A 15,589-nucleotide genomic window follows, 5' to 3' on the forward strand; every position below is an offset into this window, starting at 1 on the left:
ACCCAATTATCCATTGAAATTCAGAGTTCTCTGAATTTTGCAATGCAGTTCTTCAATAATGTGTTGTGTACAGAAATGCATATATCTTGGGGAGAATTGTACATAAAAATGCATGCATTTAGCAAACTAAAACATTTGGGGAAATTCCTAGCAAAAATGTGTATATTAGTCAAAATTGCATTCAACAATTTGTGCATGAGAATGAATTTTAATAAGCATCTGGTGAGCGGCTTGAAAATTGCTGCAGAAATGTGGAGAACTGAATTTAAGATGGGAAATATGAGAAGCTGAAAATGACAATGTCATCCCTAGGTCTGAACATGCTTACCAAATTGCATCCTGTGTTAAATGAATGTCAGAGATTGTAGCACGTTAACAGTAACTCTTATTGTCTGAAAGCAATTAGCAAATACACTAAGACTTGTGCTCTAGTCATAGCTCTAGTTTCACTTTCTATGCCACACTACATAAGGCACTGCCTGTCTATGCCGGATCACATTTCATAACACTAAGTGTAGCGACTGGGCTTTTGCTGGATCCTCTTTTTTGCTGGGCTCTTTTCCCCAGCATGTATTGTACATCTGGGTGCCTGTTTATGTATTTGGCTGGGTGGGTTGGTTTTCTGCTTGGATATGGGGCTCCCAGTTTGACTACTGCCATTTCTACCTCTCCTGGGACTTTTTGCAAGGCTGTCTCTAGAAGCTCCTTGGGCCTGGAATTTGACCAGTTCTGAGTCCTATGTCCTGCTTCTGGGTGGAAAAACGACAAGTTATCCAATGAAAACAGGGGAACATTGGAGCTGTGGATTTTTTGTTTGTTTGATGCTGTCATGTTTTAAAATAGGAGAGGGCACCTTCTATATTCTGAGCGAGGCGGGAAGTGTTCTTTTTACAAACAAGCAATCAAGCAAATGAACATCTGACAATTTTACTATCCTGATGTTCCTCAGACAGCCTTCATAACCAGGGCTAGCCCAAGACATTTTGCTGCCTAAGGCAGAGCAATGAAAGTCATCCCCACTGAGCTGAAGGTATCTGAGGTTAGTCACATTATTATGGCATCTGTGGTGGAACATCCCACAAATGCACCGACCCTTTCCAAGTAGTAAAAAACCCCCAATAATAAAACCTTAAATAACTAATCATCTGCTGTCCTTTTGGGACACATAAAACCAGCTGCCTGAGGCAACTGCTTCCCTTTGCCTAACAGTTGGACCTGCCCTGTTTGTAAATCGTTTGTTCTGGCTATGTGTACTCACGAGAAAATGGGAAACATAAACATTTGCACAAGGATGTGAGCATTCTTGAATTTAGAGAAGTTTGATTTTGTTGTATATTTGAAAGGGCTTTCGCTGCTTTAGAGCAGGGTTAGGCAACCTAAGGCCTGGGGGCCGGATGCGGCCCAATCACCTTCTCAATCTGGCCCACGGACGGTCTGGGAATCAGCATGTTTTTACATGAGTAAAATGTGTCCTTTTATTTAAAACACATCTCTGGGTTATTTGTGATGCATAGGAATTCGTTCATTCCCCCCCCCCCCAAAAAAAATATAGTCCGGCCCCCCACAAGGTCTGAGGGACGGTGGACTGGCCCACGGCTGAAAAAGGTTGCTGACCTCTGCTTTACAGTGCTAATTTCATGTATTTGTAACACACATACCCCAACTTACAAATCTGTTAGAACAAAAAGTTACGTTGAATGTGTGTGATATGAATTAGAGGTTGTTTCCAACTAACATGTTCCACCAGGTTAAGGATTTCTGTTTATATAACTGGACTCGTGTCCCTGTGCATGCCTTCTCCAAATGTGCACCTGCTCTGAAGGGTTAGAGGTGAACCCTGAATAGATTTAAGGGGCTCGTGAGGGAAGGGGGGAAGTTCTGTTGCACAAGGATAAATCCTTGTACTGACTAAACAAGCTATTTGGAAACCACCCTGCTTAGATAAATAAATCAAACAGTAGTGAAGATTTCTCAGATCTGAATGGTCCATCATCTTCACCATTTATCTGAGACTGTGGGGACAGCTAATTTCTCAGGCCTTTGGTGGCTGAGGACTTTTTTCTTCACACCCACCCACTGCCAAACTGTCCTACCACCCGCTCCAGAAAAGCATTATGTTCTCTGAGCGTGAAGCTACCCTCACTAAGACCTCAGGTTAAGAGGGGTGGCACTGTGAGAGAGTCACTTTCTAGCAACTTGCTGCCTTTCGTTCCCTGCAGCAGCTTGACCACTAATCAAGGGGCCAACAAACCATTCACCGATCAACTGAAGCATGATGAGGCCTAAGGTCAGCCACATGAAGGAAGAGAAGAGAAGAGAAGAGAAGAGAAGAGAAGAGAAGAGAAGAGAAGAGAAGAGATGAGATGAAGAAACAGAAAAGGGGGAAAGAAAAATAGATCCAAGGAGCAAATTTTGGAAATTGTGTCTAGAAAGTCTCATTGAGAATATTCTAAATAAAATGTAATTACCTTTTTATTTCATCCTTGGAGAAGTTTAAGAGAGTCACCTGATTAACTTGATGGCTGAGTGGGGTTTTAACCCTGGATCTTACTCTTGGCAGCATGTTGCACTGGCTCACATAGCCTGTATGAAATGGCATTCCCTCTTTCTCTGCTGTTTAAGGCTAGATGTTGGTCCTCATGGAACCAAAACAGCACACAAGTGGGAAGTTTCAACAGGCTTGGGAAAACCCCAAGGTTTGAGGAGGCACAGAAACAAATATTTAGAAAGAAAAACATGAGAGGTGGAACAAACACCCCTCAAAAAATAGTTCCATGAGGATTGAGCATGCTCAGTGACCATGAAATACTGACTAGGGTATGGCTGGCTTCTAAAGTGAAGAGGAGCACTCTGGGCTGCAAGATTTTGTTGCATGTCTCACTTGTTCAACTTCTGAGGAAGTACTGCATCTTTTTATTTCTTGCTATTCCTTCCTACAGTCCCACCAAATCCCATGTGAGTTCCAAGTGACCTGCGACATGTAACACAGTCTGTTCTGCTGTGTTCACACAGAAAAGCTCAAGGTGGACGAAACCGACAAAATCCAACACACACCATTTAAAGATGATGACCGAACATAACTGCCATGCCTTGCTTTAGATTAGCTATATCTGGGGAGGCTTAGTCATTTTTGCCTGATTTCAGGAGCTCAATGTGCCGATGTGTAGAGAATCTGAGGCCTAATAGTGATCTTCTCGTCTAGTCTTAAAGCAAAGCTGTTGGCAAATACTGCTACATCCAATTCCATCTTTTAAAAACCAACACATTTCTTTTAAGGTGCCATTTAACCTCCAGGGGGCTGTAGCCACATTTCAGCGACTAGCTGGCTGCCCGATCTCCCCCCTTCAAGGGTTCTGAATTCCTTGCGCTGAGGACATAATCATATTCAGCAGGTCCACGGTCAAACACTTTGGCCATCTGCAAACAACCTCAAGAGGGGAGCAATCTGTCAGGAACACTGGTGACTCAAAGGAGGCTTTCTCACTGCTTGCAATCCTCCGGTGCTACCAAGAGGTCCCTGTATTCTTGATGGTCATATTGGCACATAGCTGAGCAACTTTAAGAACTTCTGCTTGGCTTCTTTGCCACTTTACTGCTCCCTCTCCTGGCAACTCAGCTTTCTGCCTTGCTCAAGTCCATGAGTAGCCATTCTAGCTCCCTCCAGATGTTGATGTAATATAATTCCCATCTTCCCTAACCATTGTTTATGGTACTTGGGACTGATGAGAATTTTTGTTGGGCAATATCTGGAGGAAGCTTTGCTGGCTACTTCTATGTACCGTATTTTGCGCCCCATAAGACGCTCCGGCCCATAGGACGCACCTAGTTTTTTGGGGGGGAAATAAAGAAAAAAATTTTTATTTCCCCCCCAGGTGCGGGGCTGGAAGAACCAGGTCGGGGAACAGTGGGAAGGCACGCTCTGCCTCCCCGCTGTCCCCCGAGCTTGTGGGGCTGGCGATGGGCAGAGCTGTGCTGATCCCGGGATGGCAGGCAGCTCTGCGCCGCCATCCGGAGCGGGGCGGGACTTAGCGCCCCGCTCCGGATGGCGGCGCAGAGCTGCGCTGGTCCCAGGACTGCAGGCAGCTCTGCGCGGCCACCGGGAGCGGGGCGGAGCTTAGCGCCCCACTCCGGATGGCTGCGCAGAGCTGCGCTGGTCCCAGGACCGTGCGCACCGACCCCCCTCGCTCTCCAGGCTTCAGCGAAAGCCTGCATTCGCCCCATAAGACGCAGGCACATTTCCCCTTCATTTTTGGAGGGGAAAAAGTGCGTCTTATGGGGCGAAAAATACGGTATTCCAACTCCTGTTATCTTCTCCCTCCCATTTCCCCCACCTCTCTCTCTCAGACACACACAGCTCCTTCACTGATATGAGATGAAGGATTGGGCATTTTCTCATATGGTTTTAAAGGGCGATTAGACAAATTCACGAAGAATCCATCTATCCATTGTTACTGTTCATGGTAGCTCTATGGAACCTTCAGAATCAGAGACGCTAGGCCACTGAAGATCAGCTGCTGGGGACAAAGTTACTGATATCAAGCCTTGCTTCTAGGTTTCAGAGATCGACCTGGTTGGTCCCAGTGGGGAACTGGATGCTAAACCAAAAGGCCCTGTGCCCATTTTGCAGGGTGGCAGTCAAGCCAGCTGTCCTAGAACAAGATGGGGAAATCTCTGGCCCCTGGTATTGCTAGACTCCAGCTTCCATGGGCCTCAGCCATCATGGTCAATGGTTCAGGGATTGTGGAAGTTGTGGTCCAGCAACATCTGTATTAGCATATGTGAGGCTCTAACCAGGAATCTCACTGGCCACGGGTAGAATTTGGTGGATATATTTGGGACTGTATAGTATCAAAATGTCAGAGCCCAGACTTGGAAGAGAATAAGAAAGCCTGTCCTTGGCCATTTTGGCAGGGAGGAAAGAAGAGGCCAGGCAAGTATAAATTCCATTTCGATGGCCATCAGTCCAAGGGAACAAGGAGAAATTCCTCCCTGCTGTACTCTAGACTCCAAGAAACCCCAAAGGGCACTTATCGGTCTGATACTGCTTAGCATTCCATTCCATGCAGCAGGAGTGGGCAGGAGGGTTCTCAGGTCTCTGGTGCCCCAAACAACTGAGGATCTTGGGGCAGGGCCTCATGATGCCATGGGATGACCAGGACGATCTGATATCTTGGTTGGGCCAAGAGATCTCGCCCAGCATTAATGGGGTGGAACTAGAAGGGTGGACATATAGGAAAAAAGGGGTGAAAGCATAAAAAAGGAGAAGGTTTTTTTTAAAAAAAATCAGGTGACCACCCCCATTTTTCCTCTGCAATTTGTATGTAAATTTGAGGAAATTGGAGGGACCCTTTTACTCAACATTTTCTCTTTCTTCCCTTCTAAAATCCCTTTATTGCTGCTACTATTTAAAAATTTGGAGGCAGAAACCTTGCTGTTAGTTATCCACAGATCTCCTGGCTGTGAATGTCTGACACCTGTGAAGGTATGGGCTACTCATGAGTAACTTGATGTTCTTCATGAATATCTTGTCATTCTTGATGTTAACTCTGCATCCTTCTGCTACCCATGAATATTATGGCCCTGTCCATCCAAATACTGGCTGTGTTTCTCATTCTCCAGCTCCTGGTTATTCCGTGTTCCGATGAAACAGATGCCCTTTGGCCTACCACCATGCATGGGTTCTCTTACACCTGCCAGCCACATTGCACCGCCCTCTGAGTGGCCATGCGCATTCAGCTGCTGCCCAATGGATGCCTGCCATTAGCTCAGGGCACTCTCTTGCAAGGGGAGTGCTGCAGTCAGCTTGCCTCTTTCGATAAATCCACTGCTCTATTAATAGCTGGCTCTGCTAGCGGGGAGTTGGGACTAGGTGGAGAAGCAATGCAGGAGAGAGAAAGAGAGAGAAAGCGAGAAAGAGAGATGGAGAGGCCACAAGAGCCAAGTTGGACCACAGGGGCCACAGAGCAGAGATGTGATGGGGTGGGAATCAAAAACACAGCTGGGAGCAGAAAAAGGGGGAGGCAGGATGGGATATACCCAACAGCATTGATTATATTCCTTTGCCACAGATTAATGGGAACAGAGAGTTGAAGGGTACAACAGAAACAGCAGCTAATGAGTTCATTTTAAATGCTATCATCCATAGCCCAGGTCTGTTGTGAGCCACAGAGTTCTTCAAGTTCCCCTTTCCATTGGAGGATTAATTGCTTGACCAAAGTGAGTGCCTTGTGTTTAAGTTTTCAGGGGAAGAGGCACAGTGATATAGCATGTGCTTTGCAGCCAGGAGGTTCCAGGTACAATCCCCAGCATCTCCAGGTAAGATTTGGAAAGACATGCCTGAAACCCCAGCGAACTACTGCCAGTATAGACCAGTATTTCTCAAACTTGGGTCCCCAGCTGTTGTTGGACTACAGCTCCCATCACCCCTGATTACTGGTCTTGCTAGCTGGGGATGATGGGAGTAGTCCAACAACAGCTGGAGACCCAAGTTTGAGAAACACTGGTAGAGACAATACTGAACTAGAAGGAGCAATGCTCTTACGTAGTATAGGCAGCTTTCTATGTTCCTAACGGACTTCATCCAGCATTTCATTTGACTGTGACATGGTGATTCTCTTGAAGAGTAAGATATCACAGTGATATTTGGGATCCCTGTTTGGAGCAGAACTCTATGGTTTAGATTTGAAGGGCAGCTCAACCCAGCTGGGGAGGGGAGAAAATGCAATGCAATATAATGCAAGATCTCTGAAAATCAGATCAGAGTTGGCATGCATGTTGAGAAAAAATATTCTGCATGCATGGACCGCAATTCAACTCAGCTTCCAGCTGCTGTTTTCCAAAAGGTTCAGCAAAGGAATTATGCGCAACAAAATTGCATCTCCTTTGATGACAGAGGTTTTGGAGCAAAGGTTGCTGTGCAAGTTGAGGATTGCATCTCACAATTCACATTAACACGTGTGAACGCCAGCATGACCCCTACATTTTCAAGCAGAAATGTGCAACACAACCGTACAATAGCTCCCTTGAGAACTAAAGGCACCCCAATGGAAGTTAGAGTGGACATTCAAGACAACAATCTGGATTTCAGGTTCAAAGATCAACTTGACCTCCCTGCCACCACTTTCAAAATGGAGGAGAAAGATGCCCATTATAGGGTAGCCAACATGGTGCCTTCAAGATGTTGAACTCCAACTCCAATCATCCCTGGTAGCCTGGGGTGATGGGAGTTGGGGTCCAACCTCTGGAGCATGCTATGTTGGCTGTTCATGGTGATCATAATGAGACACCTGGAACAAAATTTCTCAGACTTGGTATTTATTGGCAGGGCTGGCCCTACTATTAGGCAGAGGGAGGCAGCCTTCTCAGTGGCAGGTGCTGTGGGATGGGAATTGGTGGCAAGATGTTGCAGGAAAGAGTTGTGTGTGTACCATGTGATCTCCCCTGTTCTCCTTGAGGAAGCCTGCTTCCCTCAGGTGCAGTTGAGGACACTGACCCACTAACAGTGTTGATGGAAGATTCAACCACCAGTCTGGTCAGCTTCTTTGCATGGAATAGGGTGGTGGGCATCTTGCTGACCAAATACAACATAGATGCTCTACCACAAATGCAGATGCTTTGGCCCTTCCTCATTCTGAGGAGAAATGCCCTGTACTTTTGCCCCTAAATCCTGCTCTGATGGCACTGATGTCAACACATGCTGGCTAAACTTCCCTTTAGATCGGTCACACTTTCCTACATAACATTAATTTTCAAAAGCTGCCTCTCCCACTTTGATATTCACAAGCTAAACTGGTTCATTCTTTGTGTCGGTGTTGGAAAAGGCATGCAAGAGACTCATACCTCTTCTTTCCTGAAGTGGGATCTGTAGATCTCACTCTTGTTCCTGGGTCTTGCTATGGGAAGATGCACACATCCTTCACGTATTACAGCCAAAACAGGAAAAACCAACCTCCCGTCCCCTCCTCCCTTCCTCTTTCTTTCCCTTTCTCATTTTAACCACCACATCTATATGTGTAACAGTCAACATTCCTAGCAGTGCCATATATACCATTTGTGTGTGTCATTTCTGCCCTTCATTTTCTTATGGCCATTGGAGGCATGCTCCTATGAAATGGGGACTCATCTGTCACCTCTTCAGTCTGATGATGGTCCACCATCTAGTAGCTGGTGATCCAGATGAGGTGGCCTTGCCCTCCATCAACTTTCACCACAGGGCTACCTAAGGATCATCTTGCCCGAAGGGAGGAGAGAGCTGGATTTCAAAAGGACTTGTTATCTGCATATAGTTTTAATTTATTCTTATTTTTCGAACATATCTGTGCAAATTCCTTTGTGAGGCTCACCTGAAAAGTGGTATATGCATATCTTAATTTGTTAAAAGAATCATAAAAAGTTAAATTATCCTGATTGTGAGTGTGTAACATGATACGTTGACAGGGTAGTAATGGGCAACAAGTCTGTAATGGGCACAGACTTGTAACCAACTGCAGTCAGATAGGTCACTGACACACAGCCCTTCTAATCACTCAGCGTCCAAAGCCTTTCAGATAAACAGAACTATACATGACACTTTGAAGTGCCATCAACTGATTGTCAGCCCTTGCACAGAACTGTGCTGTGCTGTGGTACCCTGACAATCAATTGGTTGCTGGGGCTTCAAAGAGCTGCATATGGCTCTACGCAAACCCCAATGATCAGCTGACTGCCAGGCTTGCAAAGAGCAGCACCCGGGGGTGGGGGATGGGCATTGCACAGTATTTGGTGGGTGAATGCAAATCCCTTTTTGGCCTAGCTGCTTCTTTGCCTACTCCACACCTGGTGTCACAATGTCAGGCCAGAGGGTGCTCACCACAACCCAAAGGGCACGGAACATGCTGTTCTATCATCAAATATGTTCCTTCCTGTTTTCCCTCTATTAATGGACAAGATGGACCATTCAGGTATACAAGGCCTATATAAATTACACCATTAATGCCAGCCGTTTATAATCAGTGGTGGAATATCAACCCATAGGCCACTTCTGTTTTTCCCTTGGGAGTTTGACTCCTGGAAAGAATGAAGTGAGAGGCAGAAGCAGAGCCAAACGCTGTTGCTTCTCACCTCCTCTGGCATGAAGGAACAGTTATTTTTACTATCTCCTGCCTCCCCCTCTCTGCTCACCTCTCAAGTTAATATGGCAAGACACAGCCAGCCCCTGGGGTATACAGTCAAAAAGCCATGGCATCTGTAGGAGCCCAACCAACAGTCACATTCAAAAAGGCAAAGGAGTACAAAGTCCTTGAATCCTCCTCTCCCTTTTCTGATGTACTTTTCTGTGTGAACACTTTTCTGCAGATCCACTCATGAACGCACCATGTCTGTCACACACACATTTCAACACTCTAGATCGGGGAGAAATGCAATTCAGCTTGTGAGTCCATCTAATGGGCACTATCCAAAGCAATACACCACTGAAACTCAGCCAACCTTCGAAATCGGCGCTTTTCCGAATTTTGCAACGCAGCTCTTTAGCCAAATAATGTACATAAAAGTATGTACACAGGGGTAGTGTGCATAAAAAGGCATAAATTAGTGAGAATGACAAAGAAAAAATTGCTTTTCAAAAACGTATATTTGGAGTAATTGGTGCACAAAGGCTGGTGAATTTTCATGACTTTTTTGAGTTAAATGGAAACAAATTGTGAAGAACTGAACCTAAGCTTGGAAAAAGAAGAAACTGAGAAACTGAAATTGACAGATTCGCCCACTGCTACTCAACACTCAAACTAATTACACCAGTTAAACTGTCACCCTTCAGATGGTTTGACTACAGCTCCCATCAGCTCCAGCCAGTCTTGTGTTTCACCATAGAGCAAGGTTGGCAAACCTGTGGCCCTTCAGATTTTTCTGCACACAACTCTCATCAACCCCGGTCATTGACTGTAGCTGATGGAAGTTGGGAGTCCACCATCATCTGGAGGGTCGCATGAGGGGCCAACAGAAATCCCAGGACCCTGTGTGCTAACCGTGGATTGGGCCCTCGGCCTCACTCTCAGTCGGCTCCTTCGGTTTGTGCATGTGAAAACTAAAACAAGCCTTATCTAGCTAGCATCTAGCATACTTCCTTGGCTAGTCTCATTGCTCTATGCTTTGCAACAAGTGAAGCTGCCGTATAAGTGATGTGGGGTTTTTTGTTTTTTGTTTAAAAAAGTTTAGATCGAAGTAGGGAGATGAAGGAGATCTGGGGTCTGACACAGAAGATGAAGGCCACAATGGGGAGCCTCAGGCCTAGGCTCTGAATGGGGCCCTCCATGCCTCTCCATCTAGCCCTCAGAAGTCTCCCTAGGCCACCTTGCTCCCCCCCCCCCAATGCTGTTTCCCTGATGGTGCCTCTTGCTTGCCTGGACAGAGAATGCAGGGGAGGCTGGCCCATTATGGTGAATGGAGCACCGCCCCTCAACCCTAATCTGCCCTCAGCCAGCTCCTGCCTACCTGCCTTCTTCCAACCAGGTGGTGGCACTGCTCCTGAACAGGCTTCCCTTTTGGAAATCTGTATCAGCCTTAGCCAACCTGGTGCCCTCCAAATGCATCCAAACGACAACTCCTATCAGCCCAAAGCAGCTGGGACTGAGAGGAGTTTTAGTTCCAGACACTGGGAGGGAACTAGACTGGGGAAGGCTGACCTGGATGCACAAAAACCAAGGATGGCTGGGAAAGGGAGCAGGTTGCCTAAGGTGATGTTTCCCTCTTCTGCTCTGGTCTTCAGTCCTCCCTCCTTTAACATGCTTCTGTTGCTCACTTCCATTATGGACTCTGGGGGAGGAGACAGACAGACACAGAGATTAGGGTGGCCATGTGTCCTGTTTTACAGTCCTTTATTTGAAGGAGCCCTCTAGCTGAAGAGCTAAACAGAATCGTAGAGTTGGAAGGGAGCCCGAGGGGCATCTAGTCCAACCCCCTGCAATGCAGGAATCTCAGCTAAAGCATCCATGACAGGCATCCATCCAACCATATGGTCTTTTTGGGATGGGTCACATCTCAGTGGTACAACATCTGCTTTGCAGGCAGAAGGTCTCAGATTCAGTTCCTGGTATCTTCAGGTTGAAAATATGGAAACTCTGCAGAACCACTGCCTGGAACCCTGGAGAGCCACTGCCAGTCAGGGTGGACAATACTGAGTTAGATGGACCCATGGTCTGACTCAGTAATAGTCGTTTTCTTATGTTACTACAAGAAAGGAGAGCAGGGACCCTGATGCTACTCATCAATAGCTCCTGGAGAGTGAGCAGGCCACCTGGTCAAAGTCTTCTACAACAGTGTGAGATGGACTGCATTTCCATCTCTTTAAATAATAGCAAATGCTTTTCAGATGTCTACCTATACATGTGATGTATGGAAGTGAGAGCTGGACCATCAAGAAGGCTGATCGCCGAAGAATTGATGCTTTTGAATTATGGTGCTGGAGGAGACTCTTGAGAGTCCCATGGACTGCAAGAAGATCAAACGTATCCATTCTTAAGGAAATCAGCCCTGAGTGCTCACTGGAAGGACAGGTCGTGAAGCTGAGGCTCCAATACTTTGGCCACCTCATGAGAAGAGAAGACTCCCTGGAAAAGACCCTGATGTTGGGAAAGATGGAGGGCACAAGGAGAAGGGGACGACAGAGGACGAGATGGTTGGACAGTGTTCTCGAAGCTACAAACATGAGCCTGACCAAACTGCGGGAGGCAGTGGAAGACAGGAGTGCCTGGCGTGCTCTGGTCCATGGGGTCACGAAGAGTCGGACACGACTAAACGACTAAACAACAACAACAACAACCTATACATGTAAGTTTTCTTGTGTAGTTTTTATGCAATTCTGTGTCCTTAGGACGGGGGGGGGGGTTTGATGTTCAAGTGGCCACCCTAAAAGTCACTGTTTTAGTTTGGGGAGTGATTTCTCCTCTTCCCCCTCCCTTCCGCTGTCTTTTGGCTCACCAAGGGCTCCCGCTCATGCTGCTTTGCCTGGGAGCCCTGAGTCTAAGAGAAAGAGATCATCCCTTGGGCTGTGACAGTGGAAGATAATGGAGCCAAGGGGAAAATACTAGCTGAGCCAATCAATTGCTTCCCAAGCCATGACTCTCTCCCTTCCAGGGTGAGCAGCAAGTTAAGAATGTAAGAAGTCCGGCTAGACGGGGCCAAAAGCATTCTTAGTTTGGCATTCTGTTCAGCACAATTTCGGCCAACCCCAGGCCTCACCTATGGCATTTCCCTGTTGTTTACACCTGGTACCTGAAGCTCCAAGCTACACTGCCTCTGGTTCTGGAGGTTTAGTTATTTTGTTTATTAAAGTTATATACCACCCTTTGCCTGAGGATCAAGGGCATATATTTACAGTACAAAATCCAAAAATACATAACATTTTAGCTATTTTAGCTGCCGTGGCCAAGAGATTAGGACAGATGGGCACAGTATGAATTTGCATATTCCATTTAGCCCCCCAAAGTAAAAATAGAGGGACATACCCACAAAGAAGCAGAGGGGAGGACTTTCATCCTCTTATTCCTTCAAAAGCTATCTAACCTAGATTTTTATGGATACCTTTTCAAGACATCATCACTGGGCCACCGCCTCTGCCCCAAATCCTACATTCACCCTAAGGATCCTTCTTTCTTTGGACCAATGTGCTCTGGAAGAATGCCTCTACTTTGAAATTTGACTCTTACCTCCCAGAACAAATGGGCTTGGGGCAGTGATGGAAGTCAGGAGGTTGTGGTGGGATGAGCTGTTGAGTTAATAGATGGTGTGACACACACACCTAATGTCCAAGAAAGAGAAAGCCGAAATTTTGCATGAAGAAAAGTGGACGAAGCTATTTTGGGGGGGAAATGCGAAACAGACTCTGGTTACACCCATGCCATGCATTTGAAGCAAAAAACACCAATCCTGGGAACTGTAGTTTGCTAAGGGTGCTTAGGAGTTGTAGCTCTGTGAGGGGTAACCTACAGTTATTGGTATTCTTTGGGAGAAGCAATGGGCTTTAAATGTATGGTGTGGAAGGAGGAAGGCAGCTCTATGGTAGAGCACCTGCCGTGCTTGCAGGAGGACCCAGATTCAATTTCTGGCATTTCTATGTAGGCCTGGGAAAGGCACCTGCGCAGAACCATGGAAAGCCGTACCTAGTCAGTGCAGACAACACTCAGCTCAATGGACCAACAGTCTGACTCTGTGCAAGTCAGCTCCCTATCTTCCTATAGTGTTCACTGTGGAGAAGTGGATGCTGGACTAGACGGGCCATTGGCCTGATCCAGAAGGCTGTTCTTACATCAGCGCCCATTAGCAACAATTACACAGAGTAATTTGGCTTTTCTGGGCAATATTTGGACAAATGAGCAGAATCATCCTTCAGGCTGATGTAGCAACAGCAGAGAGAGCGACAGTACAAGCGACATTTTTACACGCCTTCTTCCAGTGACTCCTGCAAGTGTGCTAAGTCAGGGGACCAGAGTCAACATGCAAAGCAACACCAGTGTTTTTACATTCAAATAAAACATGGCGCCCGCATGTGCATGATGGCATTGTGTGGTGTGGCACACTGGCACCTGTTTGGTTTTTTAAAAAATTCTATCTATCTATCTATCTATCTATCTATCTATCTAAAAATTCTAAAAATTCTAAAAATTCTATCTATCATCTATCGGAATACTAAAAATGGAAGACAACAGTCCATATTTCTCCTCACCCCATGTAGTGTGGAACCAACATGTGAAGACAACAGGAAGCTTGGAGCAACAGGGCAGAATGGAAAATTACTGTATTTTTCTGTGTATAAGACTAGGTTTTTTAACCAAAACATTAGGTCAAAATTGGGGCTCGTCTTATACATGAGTAGTGTTGAGGGGTGTTTTCTTAATTTGGAGTCCCCCCAAATAGTCTTATACATGGAGGTGTCTTATACACGGAAAAATATGGTATTTGCAACACCAGAAAAAAAATCATGCCTCTACTCGGCCTCATTGTCATCTACCCCACACCTCACAGGTTTGCAAACGGACTCCCCTTTATGACTCAATTCCCTGCCCACCTTCATGCCAGAGGTCAGGTGAGTGGGAGGGACATCCTGTGCTGGCCAGTTCATTTCCTGCCCATCGTTCTCCCTCCATCCTCAAACATGCCTTCACCGCTGGCTTTCCCATCTTGCACACCTTCCCTCTCTCTGTAGCTAGATTTAAGGGGAGGGGCTGTCGCTCAGTGGCAGAGCATCTGCCCTGGGTTCAATCCCTAACATCTCCAGGTAGTGCAGGGAGCGACACCCCAGTGAGCTGCTGCCAGCCAGTGTACACAATACTGAGCTGGATGGACCAACCAACCGCCTCAGGCAGCTTTCTATGTTCCAATGCTCTTGTCCAGCTCTTTCCAATAGTCTCGGGTCTCTGTCCTCCATTTTAACTCCTAATCTAAGTTGCACCAACCACACCCACACGCCCAGGCCTTGTCCTCCTCGGTCAGCTGCTGCCCGGCCTGAGCTGCAGGCATGCTCACTCGCTTGCCCCCACCCACCCAAAACACCTTGAACTGTCAGCTCCCCACAATTTCACATCCGTACCAGGAAAAAGGAAATCAAGCATCTCTTGCACGCACGCATCAGACAAACACTGTCCCTTGACATGCTGGATGCAGACAGACACAGGAGGCATGTGCTTTAGTCCTGCTGGGCAACCCCCCCCTTGCTGACTGGGATACCCCAAGATGTGCAGGCTAGCATCTCTCCCCCCCCTTTCCACCCTGCCCCCTCTCGAAACCCAACTCCGCCCAAATACCTGCCAAAGACAACTCTCACCCCCCACCCAAAAAAAGCCAGTCGGTGCTCCTGAATGTGTTGGCGACAGTCCCACCCCCCTGGTCTTTTCAGAAACAGACCCCCAGAGACCCCAGCCACATTCGCTGTCAGCCTCTCCAGTTCAACCCTCCACTGCTCCCAAAATGGATACGGTCCTCTAGGGAGGGGCTGTGCCATCTGGCAGGTCCAATGCCCGGGAACAGGGCAAGGGGGTTTGAGTGGCAGACAGCCCCCTGCCTGGGGAGGGGAAAGAGGTTGGGTCCGCCGGCTCAGCTTGATTCCAGACAAAGGCCAGAGAGACAGAGAGAGAGGAGATCCAGACAAAGGGAGGGGTAAAATAAAAAAGGGGGAGGAAAGAGAAGACTCAGCCTACCTCGATGCAGAGGAACTTGGAGCCGGCTGGCATCCAAATCAGGGGCACCCGGCTGGCAGTGGGGACCATGAGCTGGGGCAGCTGCATGGTCCCCAGCTCCTTCGGCTGCCACTGCCGCTTTTCGGAGTCGGCGAGGAAGCAGAGGCACATAGGCATACACACACAAGCAGGCACTCTCTCTCTCTCTTTCTCTCTCTCTCTCACACACACATAGAGAGCTGGCTGTGCTGCTGAATACATCACAGTGTCAGCCACTGGCAGGGCTGGGGGAGGGGTGGGCGTGGGGAAAACAGCTCCCAGCCTTGCCAAGGAAAGAAAGTGCAGCTGGCTTGGTGGATGGAATGAAATGTTTCAGTCTCTTTCTTTCTCCCTCTTCTCTCTCTCTCAATGCCCACCCCCCCGATTGCCACCTCTTTGCA

General features: G+C 47.2%; 1 protein-coding gene across 10 annotated transcripts in view; it reads right to left on the reverse strand.

Annotated features, from left to right (window-relative positions):
- Positions 1–15,589, reverse strand: part of CELF6 (CUGBP Elav-like family member 6) — a 200,143-nt gene that overhangs the window by 99,016 nt on the left and 85,538 nt on the right. For 2 of the 10 annotated variants that reach the window (XM_081169225.1, XM_081169224.1), the window contains exon 1: positions 15,171–15,403. The exons of the other annotated variants lie outside the window; for them this stretch is intronic. In XM_081169225.1, the coding sequence (XP_081025351.1) occupies positions 15,171–15,326 (156 nt within the window). In that variant the 5' untranslated portion in view covers positions 15,327–15,403. Of the gene's footprint in view, positions 1–15,170; positions 15,404–15,589 lie in introns of those variants that run through there. 10 annotated transcript variants of the gene reach the window in all.

This window comes from Podarcis bocagei (genome assembly GCF_964188305.1).
Source record: "Podarcis bocagei genome assembly, chromosome: 14".
Lineage (NCBI taxonomy): Eukaryota > Metazoa > Chordata > Lepidosauria > Squamata > Lacertidae > Podarcis > Podarcis bocagei.